The following is a 19756-nucleotide window of genomic DNA, read 5'->3' on the forward strand; positions in this document are numbered from 1 at the left end:
AATAATTTCCTTACATCTAGATGCCAAAAATTCTTACTGAATATTAGCAAATAGAATCAAAGATATATAAGCAAAATATAACAAAAGATAATACATCATGACCAAAGGGGTATATACCAGGTGGCAAGGTTGATTTAATATGCAAAATCCAATCAAAGAATGAACAAGAGAAAATTATATAATTTCCATAGTTACAGAAAAAAAAATTAGAATTCAAATGCAGTCATGATAAAAACTAACAACAAATCAGGAATAGAAAATAACTTCATTCTGATAAAGGACATTTACAAAAAATCTATAGCTAGTGTTGTATTTAATGATAGAAGACTATCTGCTTTCTTCCTAAGATCAGGAAGAAGGTAAGGATATCTTCTCACATGAATTAAAAATCAACATTATACTGGAAGTCTTAGCCAGTACAATAATGTAAGAAAAATAATAAAAGGCCCCCATATTAAAAAAAAAAAGTAAACTTTATTTGTAATTGACATGGTTGTATATACAGAAAATCAGGACTCTTCAAGTAAGCTACTAAAATTAGTGATTTTGGCAGGGTTGCAGCATATAAGGTCAACATACAAAAGTCAATTGTGTTTCTGTATACTGACATCCAAAAAATTTATCACTACTTACCACTGTTTTCCATAAACATGAAATATGTAGAGATAAATTTTTATACTGTACAAAACTTTTCAGAGAAATTAACTATGTAAATACTCAGTGTTGTTATATTGTCAGCTCTCTCTACCAGTGTATCTATAGAGTGCAATCTCAATTAAAATACTAATTTTTTTGTTGTTGTTAGAGATTGACAAGCTGATTCTCAAATTTAGAACAGTCAAAACTGAGAAAGAACAAAGATGGAGAATTAACACTACCTGACTGGTGCAGTGGTTAAGCATTTGGCTGTTAACCAAAAGGTCTACAGTTCAAATCCATCAGCATCTCCTTGGAAACCCAATGAGGCAGTTCTGCTCTGCTCTGTAGGATCTCTATGAGTTGGAATCAACTTGACGGCAATGCGGTTTTTTTTTTTGTTGTTGTTTTCTTTTTACTTCAAGAATTACTGTAAACTGTAATAATAGTGGTATTGATCTAAATGTGTGTATAAGTGGCCTACAAAAACCTAAGAGGTGTGTGTGTGTACTAAGTACAGTATTCATAGGTAGTCTTTTATCTATCAAAGGGTAGTCTTTATCTATTAAAAGATAATAGATAGGTCTACCTATTACAGGACAATAGAGCTTTTTCAACTAATAGTGCTGGAACACCTGGATAGAAAAAAATGAATTTGGATCCTCACGTCATACCACCTACAAAAGTTAACTTGAATTGGGTCGTAGATCTAAATCGGTTAAAACTTGAAAACTTCTTGAGGAAACATGAGAAAATCTTTATAACTTTGTGTTAGGCAAAGATTTATTAGGACACAAAAAGAACCAACCATAAAATGAAAATTGGATAAATTGGGCTTCATCAAAATTAGGTACTTCTGCTGTTCAAAAGATACTGCTAGGAAAATGAAAAGGCAAGCTACAGACTTGTGGGCAAAAATTTGAACAGACGCTTCACAAAAGGAAGTGAGAAGCACTTGGGAAGCGTGGAAAGCATATGAAAAGGTGCTTTACATCAGTGGCTGGAAAACTATGGCCCATGGGCCAAATATAACCCACTGCCTATTCTTGTAAGTAAAGTTTTGTTGCGACACAGCCACACCCATTCGTTTATGTATCATCTATGGCTGCTTTCAGGCTGGAATGACAAGTTGAGTAGTTGTCACAGAGACTGTGTGACTCACAATGCCTAAAGTATGTACTGTCTGCCCCTTTACAGAAAATGTTTGCTGACCCCTAGTCTAAAGGAACCAAATTCCAGGGAGGGATAAGCTCTTTGTAGGTGAGCAAACACCAGTGGGGAGGGTTGGCCTAATTTAATGTAGGACAAACCTTATTTTTCTTCGGATTGTAATTTTTCTCAACCAGGTCCTCTATTTTGATTTTCTGTCTGCTGTAGTTCATTTATATTATTAATAAGCTAAGAAAATCTTTAAGTTAAAGGCAAAACTAGTTTTTATGCAATCACTTTTGGAGTCTTGGTAACTGACGTACTATTGGAACAACAATGTGAAAAAAACCAAACCCATTGCCGTCGAGTCGAACTGCCCCACAGTTTCCAGAGAGCGCCTTGTGGATTCGAACTGCTGACCTTTTGGTTAACAACAGTAGTGCTTAACCACTAGGCCACCAGGTTTCCCAATATTAGAAAGCTATGTCTTATTCTGAGGAATTACACTTCAAGGTCAAAACAATGACCTAGGCTTGTGATGTTGATGAGTAGATTAAAAAAAAAAACAAAAAACAGGAAGAAATTGCAGTCAAAACCACTTAGTTTAAGCAGCTTGTACTTATTTCCTTCATCAATTTAAGTGGTAACTATAAGCAAGCAATTGTGGATGGCATATATTACCTTTCTGGAGCTTGTCTCTCTCACTCTAGGCTGCTGCTTATTTCCACTCTTTACATTTAGTGAGCTCCACTCACAGATTTCTTTGTTCTGCTCTTCACCAGAGATAGGAGCCCCGCCTTATGGTCGGCATACAGTGGTTTGTGCTCAGCTCAGCACACTCCTGAGATCAGGGCATCAGTGTTCTTAGTGGTCATACATGCCAGGCCTATATGCTAAGTAGGGAGCTTGGACAACACTGGATATGACTCACATTCTTGTGGTTTGCTGTTACATCAGCTATGCTCTGATTGGTTACACTCTTAAGTTACATAAGCCATTATTACATCATTGGTTACATAAGTTGCTACATAAAACATATTTTGACTTTGGGGTACAACAGGTGTTAATCTCCTTTGAGCAAGATAGACATGTTTTCAATCTTAATTATTTTTGAGAAAAATATCGTTTCCCAGCAAGGGAACAGTTTTGGTGAGAAAGCTTGTTTGCCACTTTTAATCATAGCAAATGGATTTTATTCACTTCTATTAAAATTTAGGATTAAGTATCCTTTATGGAAAATTTATTTAACACATCAAAAACCTCCAGCATTATTTAATATACTTAAATTTAAAATGATACTCCTGTTTTTCTAAGTTAGCATTATTTAATGTGTGACCGTAAGAATGATTTTTGAAATGCTAATTTCAGTATCACTGTTTTTTTTACTAGAAGTACAATAGTATGAACTCCATTAAAATTTTCTTTTTATCTCTACTGTATGTGGTCGTTAGTGAATCATCAGTTTGATTTGTTATTGTTAGGTGCTGGGGAGTTGGTTCTGACTCATATCGACCCTGTGTACAACAGCATGAAACACTGCCTGGTCCTGCACCACCCTCACAGTTGTTGGCCATGTTTCAGCCTGTGATTGCAGGCACTTTGTCAATCCATCTTGTCAAGGGTTTTCCTCTCTTTCTCTGCCTCCCCACTGCACCAAGTATGATGTCCTTTTCCAGAGACTGGTCCCTCCAGATAACATGTCCCAAGTATGTGAAACGAAGTCTCAACATACTCGCTCCTAAGGAGCATTCTGGCTGTACTTCTTCCAAGACAGATTTGTTTGTTCTTCTGGCACTCCGTGGTATGTTCAATATTCTTCGCCACAGCCATAATTGAAAGGTAGCAATAATTCTTTAGTCTTCCTTATTCATTGTCCAGCTTTCACATGTGTATGAGGTGATTGAAAACATCATGCCTTGAGTCACATGCACCTTAGTCCTCAAAGTGACATCCTTGCTTTTTAATATTTTAAAGAGGTCATTTGCAACAGAGTTGCTCAATGCAATATGTCTTGTGATTTCTTGACTGCTGCTTCCGTGAGTGTTGATTGTAGATCCAAGTAAAATGAAATCTTTGACAACTTGAATCTTTCGTCTGTTTATCATGATGTTGCTTATTGGTCCAACTGTGAGGATTTTTGTTTTCTTTGTGTTGAGGTGTAATCCATACCGAAGGCTGTAGTTTTTGATCTTCATCAGTAAGTGCTTCAAGTCCTCTTCACTTTCAGCAAGCAAGGTTGTGTTATCTGCTTATTACAGGTTATTCATGAGTCTTCCTCTAATCCTAATGCCACATTCTTCATGTAGTACAGCTTCTTGGATTATTTGCTCACCATACTGATTGAGTAAGTATGGTGAAAGGATATAACCCTGATGCATATACCTTTTTTGATTTTAAACCATGCAGTATTCCCTTGTTCTTTTCGTACGACTGCCTCTTGGTCTTTGTACAGGTTCTGCATGAGCACAATTTAGTGTCCTGGAATTCCTGTTCTTTGCAATGTTATCTGTTATGTGTTATGACCTACACAGCCAAATGCCTTTATATAGTCAATAAAACACAGGTAAACATCTTTCTGGTATTCTCTGCTTTCAGCCAAGATCTATCTGATATCAGCAATGATATCCCTTATTCCACGTTCTCTTCTGAATCTGGCTTGAATTTCTGGAAGTTCCCTGTCAATGTACTGCTGCAACCATTTTTGAATTATCTTCAGCAAAATTTTACTTGTGAAAATTTTGCCAAATTGCCTGTTATGGAGAAATTTTCTAACTGGAGCAAAACTGAGTGAAACAATGTTAAAGATCACCTTTGACCTCCCAGTGCTTACCACCTTCTACAAGTCTTATCAACTGTAAAATAAATCTTGTATCCAGCTTCTTATTTCCATCTCTTCTTTATCCCCTTCTTCCCTAGTCCAAGCCATTGTCATCTTTTGTTCTGTGTATTAGTCAGGTTAGGCTGTATTTATAGTAATGAATAACCTCCAAATCTCAGTGGTTTAACACAGCAAAGGTTTACTGTGGCTTATATAAATTCCGATATGTTCTGGGCTGTTCTCTATCGGGTAGATACACTATCTGGACTAGTGGCTTTGAAGGTTATCAGATGGAAGAAAAATGACAATGTCACTTTTGTCGATAGCCCATTGGTCAGAACTAGTACCGTGCTCCGACCTCTGTGCAAAGAAGGCTCAGAAATGTAGGGTAGCACATGAATATTTGGAGATCACTGTTATTGGATTATTACAGGTGCATCCTGATTGGTTCCCTTATTTCCTCTTGTACCCTACTACAATGCTTTCTCCACCTAGCAGCCAGAGTGATTAGAAAATAATTTTTGTCCCTATTTTGGAAATAGCTTCCACTTCTAAAAAAGTCCAAGGACTTGACCCTCACAGTGCAACATGCTGCGTGATGTAACGCTTACTTTCCTTTCTGATCACACGATTGGCATTTAGTATTACTAAACATTGTCTTTGAATAGAATATTTTGATTAGACATTCTCTTTATTTTGTCCGTAGTTATGAAAATATGATTTAAAAGAATGTCATTCACAAACTCACAATAATGACTATAAGCTAAATAATAAGAAAAAAATCTAATTTATATGAAGGTCTCCTTAATCATATTGTGTGCCATTATAATCTTTTGACAAAATAGCTTTTGGGAGCACGGATAGGATGTAAAATCTTGTTGTAATGGACAGATTCTACAGCAAAGTTCTAAAAATTGTGTTCTGCTTTTCTGACAGCAAATGATCTCATAGAGTATAGGTTTTCTCTGGCTGACTATATGAAAGCCATTCCGTTATATTAAATGCATTTTTGAGGCAAGTTTTTTTTTTTTTTGAAGTTGTATTAATTAAAGGCTACAACCCTGATGCATATACCTTTTTTGATTTTAAACCATTTTTTTTTGCCATTAGGTAGTTATTGCTCTTCAGTTATGCCTTCCATTTCTGTCATGTTTTTATTTACTTTACAATCTGTATTTTATAATTAATTATTCCAAACACATACACAAACCATAATACCAATTAATTTTTTCTAGCGGCATGATTGCAATATTTTCATAATTTCGCAAACTGGATTAGAGCAATGGCATTGCCATAAGATACAGAGCTAAGAGGAACTAGGGTTCAACCCTCATTTTCAAATATTCATGAAAGAAAGGCTTTTTTTTTTAATTAACTTTTATTGAGGTTCAAGTGAATGTTTACAAATCAAGTCAGTCTGTCACATATAAGTTTACATACATCTTACTCCGTACTCCCACTTGCTCTCCCCCTAATGAGTCAGCCCTTCCAGTCTCTCCTTTTGTGACAATTTTGCCAGCTTCCCACTCTCTCTATCCTCCCATCCCCCCTCCAGACATGAGATGCCAACACAATCTCAAGTGTCCACCTGATATAATTAGCTCACTCTTCATCAGCATCTCTCTCCCACCCACTGTCCAGTTCCTTTCATGTCTGATGAGTTGTCTTCAGGGATGGTTCCTGTCTTGTGCCAACAGAAGGTCTGGGGACCATGGCCGCCGGGATTCCTCTAGTCTCAGTCAGACCATTAAGTATGGTCTTTTTATGAGAATTTGGGGTCTGCATCCCACTGATCTCCTGCTGCCTCAGGGGTTCTCTGTTGTGCTCCCTGTCAGGGCAGTCATCGATTGTGGCCAGGCACCAACTAGTTCTTCTGGTCTCAGGATGATATAGGTCTCTAGTTCATGTGGCCCTCTCTGTCTCTTGGGCTCTTAGTTGTCGTGTGACCTTGGTGTTCTTCATTCTCCTTTGCTCCAGGTGGGTTGAGACCAATTGATGCATCTTAGATTTAGATGGCCGCTTGTTAGCATTTAAGACCCCAGACGCCGCATTTCAAAGCGGAATGCAGAATGTTTTCATAATAGAATTATTTTGCCAATTGACTTAGAAGTCCCCTTAAACCATGGTCCCCAAACCCCCGCCCTTGCTCCGCTGGCCTTTGAAGCATTCATTTTATCCCAGAAACTTCTTTGCTTTTGGTCCAGTCTAATTGAGCTGACCTTCCATGTATTGAGTGTTGTCTTTCCCTTCACCTAAAGCAGTTCTTATCTACTAATTAATCAGTAAAAAACCCTCTCCCTCCCTCCTTCCCCCCCTCGTAACCACAAAAGTATGTGGTCTTCTCAGTTTTTACTATTTCTCAAGATCTTATAATAGTGGGAAAGAAAGGCTTTTTATAAGTTATTTAACATCTCTAGGCTGTTAACTGGAAACCCTGGTGGCATAGCAGTTAAGAGCTGCTGTGGCTGCTAACCAAAAGGTCAGCAGTTCGAATCTACCAGGCACTCCTTGGAAACTCTATGGGGTAGTTTTACTCTGTCCTATAGGGTCGGTATGAGTTGGACTCGACTTGATGGCAATGGGTAGGTAGGTAGGCTGGGAATCAGGTTTCTAACAAGCTGTTTATCTTAACAAACATCTCAAGACCTCTATATTTGATATACTTATTTGAAATGTAGTGTAGCAGAGCATCTTAGTTATCTAATGCTGCTATAACAGAAATATCACAAGTGGATGGCTTTAACAAACAGAAGCTTATTCTCTCACAGTCTAGGAAGCTAGAGGTCCGAATTCAGGGTACCGGCTTCAGGGGAAGGCTTTCTCTCTCTGGCAGCTCTGGGGAAGGTCCTTGTCATCAGTCTTCCCTTGGGTGGTTCTTCATTCTTGGTGGTAGAAGATCCCTCTCTGGTTGCTTCTCTCTTTTATATTTCAAAAGAGATCGACTCAAGGTACAGCCTAATCTTGTAGCTTGAGTCATGCCTCATTAACATTACTGCCTTTAATTCTACCTCACTAACTTCATAAAGGAAGGATTTACAACACATGGGAAAATCACATCAGATGACAAAATGGTGGGCAATCACCACTATACTGGGAATCATGGCCTAGCCAAGTTGACACACATTTTTGGGGGATACAATTCAATCCATAATACAGAGCATTCATATTTTTGATAATTTCTGACAGTTTCTTTAAATTGATTTTAAGTATTTAGTTAACAGTGATGCCTGTTTTAGCAAATGAAAATTACAGTAAAATTTGATACATGACAGTTACATGGATTTAGATCTAGCACCGCTGAAATCACTTGTCTAATACTTGCCATCTACTTATATATAAAAGCCTCATGTAACAGTTTTTACAGGGTGCTCGTATTGCCATTCCTGGTTCCTTTCCATTGCTGCCCCACTTCCCTTTCAGCCCTTCAGCATTAATAAAGTATTAAGTAGCAGAGAAGATTATCCTACTACTGAATACTTGTTGTTAGGTGCCGTCGAGTCGGTTCCGACTCATAGCGACCCTGTGCACAACAGAACGAAACACTGCTGTGTCCTGAGCCATCCTTAAAAACGTTGCTATGCTTGAGCTCATTGTTGCAGCCACTGTGTCAATCCACCTCGTTGAGGGTCTTCCTCTTCTGCTGACCCTGTACTCTGCCAAGCATGATGTCCTTCTCCAGGGACTGATCCCTCCTGACAACATGTCCAAAGTATGTAAGATGCAGTCTCGCCATCCTTGCTTCTAAGGAGCATTCTCGTTGTACTTCTTCCAAGACAGATTTGTTGTTCTTTTGGCAGTCCATGGAATATTCAATATTCTTCGCCAGCACCACAACTCAAAGGCGCCAACTCTTCTTAGGTCTTCCTTATTCATTGTCCAGCTTTCACATGCGTATGATGTGATTGAAAATACCATGGCTTGGGTCAGGTACACGTTAGTCTTCAAGGTGACATCTTTGCTTTTCAAAACTTTAAAGAGGTCCTTTGCAGCAGAGTTACCCAGTGCAATCGTCTTTTGATTTCTTGACTGCTTATTCCATGGCTGTTGATTGTGGATCCAAATAACATGAAATCCTTCACAACTTCAGTCTTTTCTCTGTTTATTATGATGTTGCTCATTGGTCCAGTTGTGAGGATTTTTGTTTTCCTTATGTTGAGGTGCAATCCAAACTGAAGGCTGTGGTCTTTGATCTTCATTAGTAAGTGCTTCAAGTCCTCTTCGCTTTCAGCAAGCAAGGTTGTGTTGTCTGCATAACGTAAGTTGTTAATGAGTCTTCCTCCAATGCTGATGCCCCGTTCTTCATATAGTCCAGCTTCTCAGATTATTTGCTCAGCATACAGATTGAATGGGTATGGTGAAAGAATACAACCCTGACGCACTCCTTTCCTAACCTTAAACCAATCAGTATCCCCTCGTTCTGTCTGAACAACCGCCTCTTGATCTATGTAAAGGTTCCTCATGAGCACAATTAAGTGTTCTGGAATTCCCATTCTTTGCAATGTTATCCATAGTTTGTTATGATCTACACAGTCGAATGCCTTTGCTTAGTCAATAAAATACAGGTAAACATCCTTCTGGTATTCTCTGCTTTCAGCCAGGATCCATCTGACATCAGCAATGATATCCCTGGTTCCACGTCCTCTTCTGAAACCAGCCTGAATTTCTGGCAGCTGCTTTTGAATGATCTTCAGCAAAATTTTGCTTGCGTGCGATATTAATGATATTGTTCCATAATTTCCACATTCGGTTGGATCACCTTTCTTGGGAATAGGGATAAATATGGATCTCTTCCAGTCAGTTAGCCAGGAAGACTGAATACTTAATACTGAATAAAACAGGTGTTTGTAGGGTGGAAAGGTAAGGCAATGAAATTTTTTTTTTTATATAAGACATTGATGTGCCATTCTCCCTTAATGTAATTAAATATTTTGTAAAGGAAATTGCAGTTGTATGACAGCAGTCAAGGAAGTTATTAAAGCAGTCTCTGTGAAAACTTGATTGCCTTTATGCTTTGACTAACAGTGTTTGTCTTTTTCACAGTAACTGTAGTACTGAATGGAAGTGGCTTGTAGACAGAGCAAGAGTTGGCAGCCGATGGACATGGCTTCAAGCCCAGATTTCAGAGCTAGAATACAAAATCCAACAGCTAACGGATGTTCACAGGCAGATTCGTGCCTCCAAGGTATTGTCTGTGTTCTTTTTTTTTTTTTTCAATTATTACTGTTTTTGTTTCTCCTCATTTCTCCATACAAAATAATTGTTAGAAGACTTTATAAAAAGGCAACTAATGTATGTTAAGATTTTTGACATTTCGTGTAAGTTGAAGCTATCTTTATAATACCTTTATATTAACCAAGATCATCTTATCATACTTTTTAAGCAATTCAGAACTTCTTTGTTGGACTATAGCTAATAAAAATGATATACATGTTTTAAACCTTTACTTTGTTGACATTTATTTTAAGATATGGGAGAAATTCTGAGTGTATCTCATTGGAATCTTCTTAGGGCTTTTTGTTTGTTTTGCTTTAAGAAAAATTGCAAACAAATAAAAATTATAGAAAGCAATATAACAAACACCTGTGTGTTGTTGTTATTGTTAGGTGCCACCAGTAGGTTCCGTCTCATAGCAACTCTGTGTACAACAGAGTGAGACACTGCCTGGTTCTGTGCCATCCTCACAATCGTTGGTATGTTTGATCCTGTTGTTAAGTCACTGTATCAGTCCATCTTGTTGAGGATCTTCCTTTTTGCAGACCCTTTACTTTATCAGGCATGTTGTCATTCTCCAGGGACGAGTCTTCCTTATTCATTGCCCAGCTTTTGCATGCCTATGAGGTGATTAAAGGAGACTGAAGAAGAACTGATGGCTGTGAATTATGGTGTTTGTGAAGAATATTGAGTATACTATGGACTGCCAGAAGAACAAACAAATCTGTGTTGGAAAGAAGTACAGCCAGCACGCTCCTTAGAAGTGAGGATGGCAGAACTCTTCTCACATATTTTTGACATGTTATCAGGAAGGACCAGTCCCTCGAGAAGGACATCATGCTTGGTAAAGTGGAGAGTCAATGAAAAAGAGGAAGACTCTCAGTGAGATGGACTGACACAGTGGCTGCAACAATGGGCTCAAGCATAACAGAAATTATGAGGATGGTGCAGGACTGGGCATTGTTTCCTGCTGTGATACATAGGGTCAGTATCAGTTGGAACCAACTAGGTGGCGCCTAACAACAACAACGAGGCAATTGAAAATACCATGGCTTGGGCCAGGCGTGCTTTAGTCCTCAAAGTGACATCTTTGCTTTTTAACCTTTAAAGAGATCTTTTGCAGCAGATTTGCCCAAGGCAATACGTCCTTTGATTTCCTAACTCCTGCTCCCATGGGTGCTGATTTTTGGATCCAAGTAAAATGAAATCCTTGACAACCTCAGTCTTTTCTCCGTTTGTCATGATGTTGCTTATTGGTCCATTTGTGAGGATTTTTGTTTTCTTTATGTTGAGGTGTAATCCGTAATGAAGGCTGTAGCCTTTGATCTTTATCAGTAGGTGTTTCAAGTCCTCTTCACCTTCAGCAAGCATAGTTGTGTTATCTACGTGTTGCACATTGTTAGTGTTACTTCAGTGTACTCATCCTGAAATTTATCAAATATTAAATTTTTACTGGTTTGGGTTTAGTTTTTAGAGCAATAAAGCATTACTTGTACAGCGAAAGCACCTGTGAACTCCTTCCTGATCCCTTTCTCCTCCCCTTAATTAATCATTAAATACAGATTGTAAAGTAAATAAATGGAATGATTATTCTGATTCAGTATTTTTATACTTTTACCACATAGGTATACAGCTTTGCCTATAAGTAACATTTTTATTTACATTTAAAGTTCATATAAATAATATTTGTTTAAATTCTTTTGTAACTTGCTTGATTTTGTTCATATTATTTAGTTTTATATTTCCTGTAAGTTATTACACTGTATGAATAGAATGGATATTATATGAATATAATGGTATGTTTATCTGTTCTCCTGTTTTCTACTGATAGACATGTATGTTGTTTCAGTTTTTATGCTAGTAACTTGTATCTCCTTGTACACCTGTAGGAAGAGTCTTGTGGGTATATACTTAAAAGTTGAATTACTGGATCTTAGGCATAGCTGTCTTCAGCTTTTCAGTATTCTCTGATGTGACTGAATATCAGCATGCCCTTTGGCAGTGTGTGAAAGCTTCTGTTTCTCTACATCCATGATAACATGTTATATTTCATTACTGCTTAATTTTTCCAGTTTAATGAGTGTGAAATGTTATGTTACTACTGTCTTAATTTACTTATTCCTGCATTTAGTGAGATTGGTCCTTAGTGTTACTGACATTCAGGTATTTTTGTTTTTGGTCTAGCAATTAACCTATTTCATACTCCTTTATTGGGTCATTCGGTATGTGTGTGTAGGAAATCTTTTAAATTTTGGGTTTGTAATATTACTTTTGTCTCATATTCAGTTCCTATATATATATATATGGGTCTTTTACTGGACTTGTTTTATTTATATATCCATCCCAATTACACAGCTTTATAGTAAGTCTTACTTTTTAATAGAAAAGTTCCCCTATATTACTTTTGAAAAAATTTTCAAACATTTTGTCTTTCTTACTATAAGCCTTTTCATCCTAAAGTTTGGTGTTATTGCTATTCCTTTATCTCTTGGTTTTCCATGTTTTTTTTTTTTTTTTGCTTCATTTACATTGGGTTTACTGTATTATTACTGTTGTTGATGGTGATATTTTAGCTTCTTGACTTGATCTTATAACTCATTCCCAATTTCTACTCAGGTATCACTTAGAGTGCATACCACATACTTAATTCTTTCACTGCTGTTCACGTCTAAATATTTTGTTATTTTCAGTGTTGTTGCCTTTTTAATCCTAGGGTTATTGAGTTGTACATTTTAATGTTTTTAAACTCATGAAATTTTTTTAAACAGTAATTTATCATTTACTGTATTTTTTCACAAATAACGAGCCAACATAAATAATGCATCTACACATATAACGTGCTTAGTGTGCCTAGGAAAATACTGTGCGAGGGGGTTGCTTGGTTGGCAAAAAACTCATACAACACACACATTATTTGCATAAAAATATGGTAAGCGTATTGTAGCCTGTGAACTGACTGGCATTCTTTGTGACCTACTAAAAAATATTTTGTAAATGCTCAATATATACCACAAAATATATATATTCCTCATTTGTTGATTACAGAATTCTCTAAATATTAGGTTAAACTTACTTATTTTGTATATATCTGCTGTATCTTTACATATTGTAACTCGTGAATTTTTTTATTGTGAAAATATATGTAACAAACTTTTGCCAATACCCCAATTTTTACATCTGTAATTCAGTGACATTGATTATGGTCATCATGTTATACAAGCATCACCACTATCCTTTTCCAAATTATTCCACCACCATTAACAGAAACCCAGTGCCTCCTAGGCAGTGACTACCTTTTTCCCTCTCCCTGCCACTCCTGGTAGCCATTAATAAACTTTGGTGTCTATACATTTGCCTACAAGTGGGATCATGCAGTATTTGTCCTTTTGTGACTGACTTAATTCACTCAGCATGTTTTCAAGGTTTATCCGTGTTGTAGCATGATCAGGGCTTCCTCTCCTTTCAGGGCAGAGTTATCCTCCAATGTGTATATACGGCACATTTTGTTTATCCTTTTACCTGTTGATGGACATTTAGGTTATTCCCACCTTTTGGCTACTGTGAAATGAACATTGGTATGATCTGTCAATTTTTGATACAAGTTTGTTAAAGTTTCTCCCATCATTGTGGATTTTTCAGTTTCTCCTGTTATTTTTTTGTTTCTTACATTTTGAAGTAATGCTGTTCGGTAAACATGTATTGTTATTTCTTTGTGAATTGTTCTTTTTATTATTATGCAGTGGACTTTTATCCTTTTAAAATATTTTTCTTTTAAATTCTATTCTTATGATATTAATAAAACTTTCTCTATTGGTTAGTATTTAACTAGTATATATTTTGGCTGGCCCTTTAGTCTTTCTGGTTGGTTTTATTTGAGGTGTTTCTCTTATAAGCTACATATAACTAGATTTAAAAAAATCTACTTTGATTAGTTTCTGTTTTTCACAGTTGCCCTTATTTCTCATGCCTTTGTATTTGCTTCTTATTTTTCACCTCTCATTTGTATATTTGGTGGAGTTTGTTTCAGTCCTTTCTCCTTTCTGCTAGCTTGGAAGCTCTACATTACATCTCTGTTCTTTCAGTGATTACTCCTAATTTTTAACATACTTAACTACAAATTGTTCTAATAATGAGTAAAGGTACTCAATGTTTTTATACTTTTTTTTTTAACTTAAAACAGGGATCTCAGTACCATTTAACAATTCATTGAATATATCTACTCCAATCTAGTTACTTTTTTTTAAAACCGATAATTACTTACATTCGCTGCCAGATTTCATGAATACATGTGCTTACATGTATTTTTTGTGTGTGTGTGTTCTACCTGTAAAATTAGGTTACAGGATAAGCCACTGTAAAAAAGAAACTAAAAAAAATAGTGGCTTTAAAAATATACTTTCTTTTGTACATAACATTTCAGAATTGAGAGGGCAGGTAAAGGCTGGTGGGCAGCTTAATTTTATAGGGTCATTCAGGGACTCAGGTTCCTTCCATCTTGCTGCTTTGCTGTCCCCTAGGATGTGTTTCTTGGCTGCACTGTTGATCATAATCTTGTCCACATTCCAGCCCTTGGGAAGTGATACCAGAAATTCAGGGGCATTTGTTTTTAAGTTATAGATGACTTGGAAGTTATACTACTTTGACTCATAACTCCATGGGCCCAAATTTAGCCACATGGCTACAGATATATGCACAGAGGAGGAGGCTGTGTAACATCAGCAATAATACGGTTGTTGTGGTTAGCGGCCATCAAGTCAGTTTCAATCATAGTGACTCTATGTATGACCACATGAAACACTGTCTAATCTTGTACAATCTTCACAATTGTTGCTATGTTTGAGCCCAGTGTTGGAACCACTCTGCCAGTCCATCTTGTTGAGGGTCTTTCTCTTTTTTCACTAACCCTTTACCCTTCTTGATGGCATGTCCAAAGTACCTGAGGCAAAGTCTCCCTATCCTTGCTTCTAAGGAGCATTCTGGCTGTATTTCCTCCAAGACGGATTTGTTTGTTCTTCTGGCAGTTCATGGTATATTCAGTATTCTTCACCAATACCATAACTTAAAGGCATCAGTAAAGTAAACCTATGAAAATCAAGCAAAAAACAATGACCTAGAAAATCAAGAGTTAGAAGATCATTCGCTAGTAGGTTGTATACATAGCTAAAACTCTGTTAGGGGTGGGTGTTTTAGTAAAAGGGAGAAGAGGAAAATGGGTACTAGGAAGAGTCTGCAGTCTCTGCTAACATCCCCTTTTCTCTCTTGATTTACTTTTCTCCTTGCTGAAGTACATTCTTCAGTAGTTTGTGACATGAGTGAGGGTCTGGGGACATTTAAACTCCCTTTGTGTGTCTCAAAATATATTTTGCACTCACTCTTAAATGACATTTTTGGTTAAATGAACCATATAAAATGCTGGTTTGATAGTTATTTTTCCTTAAAAAATACCTGAAAAATCCTATTTCATTGTTTTCTGGAATATTTTGATATCGACTAGTGTTTGGCTGTCAATGTAATTATTTTTCCATTGTTAGCAATCTGTCCTATCTAGTTGCTTTTAAGACTTTTGTGTTTATTTGATATTCTACAGTTTTTACTAACTCATGTCTAATTGTGGGTTTATCTTCCTTTTGCTTGGTACTCAGAGTGTACCTTTTTTAACTGTACAGTTCAGTGAATTTTGACAGGTTTACAGAGTTGTATAACCACCATTACAAGCATGATACAGACCATTTCTGTCAACTTTAAAGAGTTTATACCTGCTCCTTTCCTGTCAGTCTCCTTTCTCTAGGCCCTTGCCCTTGGCAACCACTGATCTGCTTTCTATGACTATTATTTTGCCTTTTCTGGAATTTCTTATAAATCAAATCATAAAGTATGTAATTTTTTATATCTGGCTTCTTTTACTTAGCATAATGTTTTTTAGGTTCATCTGTGTTGTTATTTGTATCAGTAGTTCCTTTTTATCGATAAGTGGTATATTCCATTTATGCATATACTACAATCTGTTTATCCATCTACCACTTGATGGAAATTTAGGTGTTTCCTATTTTTGTTATTACGAATGAGCTGCTGTGGATATTCATGTATAAGTCTTTATGTAGACATATGTTTTTATTTTTTCAGAGTCCACATTTAAAATGAGGGTTTATATCTTCAGTTCTAGAAAATTCTCTGCTAATATCATTCATCTGTTGCTTCTCTGCTATGTTTTTCCTGTTCTCTTTTTCTGAAATTCATAGTAGGTTGAGAGGCTCAGAGGGAAAAAAAAAAATTTTATTATGCTTTAAGTCAAAGTTTACAAATCAAGTCGGACTCTCATACAAAAATTTATAAACACCTTTCTATATACTCCTAATTGCTCTCCTCCTAATGAGACAGCACACTCCTCCCCTCCACTGTCTCTTTTTGTGTCCATTCGGCCCGTTTCTGACCCCGTCTACCCTCTCATCTCTCCTTCCGACAGGAGATGCCAACATAGTCTCCTGTGTCTATTCGATCCAAAATGCCCATTCTTCACCAGTATCCTTGTCTGTCCAGTTCAGTTCCTGTCTGAAGAGTTGGCTTGGGGAATGGTTCCTGTCTTGGACTAACAGAAAGTCTGGGAACCATGACCTCTGGGGTCCTTCTAGTCTCAGTCAGACCATTAAGTCCAGTCTTCTTATGAGAATTTGGGGTCTGCATCCCACTGCTTTCCTGCTCCCTCAGGGGTTCTCTGTTGTGTTTCCTGTCAGGACAGTCATCGGTTGTAGCTGGGCACCATCTATTTCTTCTGATCTCAGGCTAATGTAGTCTCTGCTTTATGTGGCCCTTTCTGCCACTTGGGCTCATAATTACCTTGTGTCCTTGGTGTTCTTCATTCTCCTTTGCTCCAGGTGGGTTGAGACCAATTGATGCCTCTTAGATGGCTGCTTGCTAGCGTTTAAGACCCCAGACGCCACTCTCTAAAGTGGGGTGCAGAATGTTTTCTTAATAGATTTTATTATGCCAGTTGACTTAGATGTCCCCTGAAACCATGGTCACCAAACCCCCGCCCCTGCTACACTGGCCTTCGAAGTGTTCAGTTTATTCAGGAAACTTCTTTGCTTTTGGTTTAGTCCAGTTGTGCTGACCTCTTCTGTACTGTGTGTTGTCTTTCCCTTCACCTAAAATAGTTTTTATCTACTATGTAATTAGTGAAAACCCCTCTCCCTCTTTCCCTCCCTCCGCCCTCTCATAACCATCAAAGAATATTCTCTTCTCTGTTTAAACTATTCCTCGAGTTCTTGTAATAGTGGTCTTATATAATATTTGTCCTTTTGCACCTGACTAATTTCACTCAGCATAATGCCTTCCAGATTCCTCCAGGTTATGAAATGTTTCACAGATTCATCATTATTCTTTATCGATGTGTGATATTCCACTGTTTGAATATACCATAATTCATTTATCCATTCATCTGTTGATGGGCACCTTGGTTGCTTCCATCTTTTTGCTGTTGTAAACAGTGCTACAGTGAACAAAAAAAAATAGGTGTGCATATATCTGTTTGTGTGAAGGCTCTTATTTCTCTAGGATATATTCCAAGGAGTGGGATTGCAGGATCGTATGGTAGTTCTATTTCTAGCTTTTTAAGGAAGTGCCAAATCGATTTCCAAAGTGTTTGTACCATTTACATTCCCACCAGCAGTGTGTAAGTGTTCCGGTCTCTCCACAACCTCTCCAAAATTTATTATTTTGTGTTTTTTGGATTAATGCCAGCCTTGTTGGAGTGAGATGGAATCTCATTATAGTTTCGATTTGCATTTCTCTAATGGCTAAGGATCGTGAGCATTTCCTCATATATCTGTTTTCTACTTGAATGTCTTCTTCAGTGAAGTGTCTGTTCATATCCTTTGCCCATTTTTCAATTGGGTTATTTGTCTTTTTGTAGTTGAGTTTTTGCAGTATCATGTAGATTTTAGAGATCAGACGCTGATCAAAAATGTCATAGCTAAAAACTTTTTCCGAGTCTGTAGGCAATCTTTTTACTCTTGTGGTGAAGTCTTTGAATGAGCATAGGTGTTTGATTTTTAGGAGCTCCCAGTTATCTAGTTTCTCTTCTGCATTGTTAGTAATGTTTTGTATACTGTTTATGTCATGTATTAGGGCTCCTAACATTGTCCCTGTTTTTTCTTCCATGATCTCTGTCGTTTTAGATTTTATGTATAGGTCTTTGGTCCATTTTGAGTTTGTTTTTGTGCGTGGTGTGAGGTATGGGTATTGTTTCATTTTTTTGCAGATGGATATCCAGTTATGCCAGCACCATTTGTTAAAGAGACTGTCATTTCCCCATTTAACTGACTTTGGACCTTTGTCAGGTATCAGCTGCTCATATGTGGATGGATTTATGTCTGTATTCTCAATTATGTTCCATTGGTCTGTGTATCTGTTGTACCAGTACTTCAGAAAAATTTTTATGTCTCTTAACTGTCCTTTCATAATTTTTATCTCTTTGTCTCTCTGTACTATGGCGGCTTCCTTATTTTAATTTGCTAATTCTACCTACCTTTGACCATTTTATGTTTAGATTTTATTCAGTACACTGGCTTTTACTTTGTGATCATATTTTTTGTTGAAAATAATTCTAATTAGTTCTTTTTCAGGCCTGCCTTTTTGAAAGCATAAATGGAAGGGAATAGGACTCTAGAAATTCAGGACTTGCAAAGTTGGGAAAGCTGACTGCTTCCAGCCTCCATATTGTAAGAGAGAGGATTAAGAAAACTTTTGAGCAGTAATAAAGGCCCACAGATCTCAGAGAAAATATTAGACTTAAAGGTATGATGCCCAGTAAAACCTTTAAGCTGGATAAAATTACTCTGGGTAAAGATCAGATTAAGAGTGTGGATTTTCCATCCCAATAAAGCAGAGAAAAGGGGAAAGGGAAAAGGAGGAGTAGGTATAGGGCTTAGAGGGAAAAAAAAAATATTTTGAGAATGTCTCAAAATAACTATTGGTGTGATAGTCAGCACATGGAATTGCCTGAAAGCAGATAGGTAGATGGGAAGACTTCTGAGTTTTCGAGTGTGTGGTATTGCCACGGAAACCTGGTCTAAAAAGAACATTTTACTGCTCAAGATTTAAATCAACCCGTAGGACCCTAACTTTCTGTGAGCAAGAAACAGATTGAGAGCTTTGCAGTCCTCAGAGAAAGCATAAACATCTGATATTGCCAGCGTAGGTAATGGAAAACGAAGAAACTTCCAGAGGCTGTTTCAAGAGCCATAGAGAACTGTGTGGATAGAAGTCACCCTTTAGAGAGCAAAAATCAGGACTTAAGCAAGGAATATCCACCACACCTAGGGTTAGGTGTTCCCATAATATCTGTCCAGTGGAATTTCAGAATTAATATAAACCAACTGTGGTTGTTAAGTACCATCAAGTTAATTTTTGACTCATAGCGACCTCATGTGACACAGAGTAGAACTGCTCCATAAGGTATATATTCTTCACTCTTTCCCTTTGCAAATGGGAGTGTTCATTGTGGTTGTCTTGACTCTGTTCCAACACTGCATATTAGGTGTGGGAGGGGGCAGATACAGTTTTAGATTATAAAGCTCCAGACCAAGGGGAGGTATATTCAGACCCTATGGAGAGACTACCCTACGTGGCCTAAAGATCCTGAACTTTGAAATGAATGAATTTAATGACTAGATGGAACTTTGGGTTGTCTCCCTTGGAGATATGGGTTGGGTGTATTCTGAAGAAGGGGCAAAATTTACTGACTAGAAGGGCAAGCTGTGGCAAAGAGACATTCGCTTTTGTTTTAGGTGTCGTCGAGTCGACTCCAGCTCATAGCAACCCTATGTACAACAGAAAGCAACACTGCCCAATCCTGCACCATTCTCAGGATCGTTGTTTTGCCTGAGCCCATTGTTGCAGCCACTGTGTCAGTCCATCTCATTGAAGGTCTTGCCCTTTTTGCTG

General features: G+C 37.3%; 1 protein-coding gene and 1 long non-coding RNA gene across 14 annotated transcripts in view; one reads left to right on the forward strand and one right to left on the reverse strand.

Annotated features, from left to right (window-relative positions):
• KANSL1L (KAT8 regulatory NSL complex subunit 1 like) overlaps positions 1-19756 on the forward strand; it is a 125343-nt gene that overhangs the window by 33717 nt on the left and 71870 nt on the right. For all 10 annotated transcript variants that reach the window (XM_023541866.2, XM_023541868.2, XM_023541875.2 and 7 more), the window contains exon 3: positions 9644-9785. In XM_023541866.2, coding sequence (XP_023397634.1) covers positions 9644-9785 — 142 coding nt within the window. The remainder of the gene's footprint in view (positions 1-9643; positions 9786-19756) is intronic.
• The window catches only part of LOC111748917 (uncharacterized), a 60496-nt gene continuing 41739 nt past the window's right edge, over positions 1000-19756 (reverse strand). For 2 of the 4 annotated variants that reach the window (XR_010322239.1, XR_002784375.2), the window contains one exon: positions 1000-14896. This is a non-coding gene — a long non-coding RNA (uncharacterized LOC111748917). The remainder of the gene's footprint in view (positions 14897-19756) is intronic. The other 2 variants (XR_010322238.1, XR_002784376.2) reach the window with 2 other exon arrangements.

This window comes from Loxodonta africana, chromosome 6 (assembly GCF_030014295.1).
Source record: "Loxodonta africana isolate mLoxAfr1 chromosome 6, mLoxAfr1.hap2, whole genome shotgun sequence".
Lineage (NCBI taxonomy): Eukaryota > Metazoa > Chordata > Mammalia > Proboscidea > Elephantidae > Loxodonta > Loxodonta africana.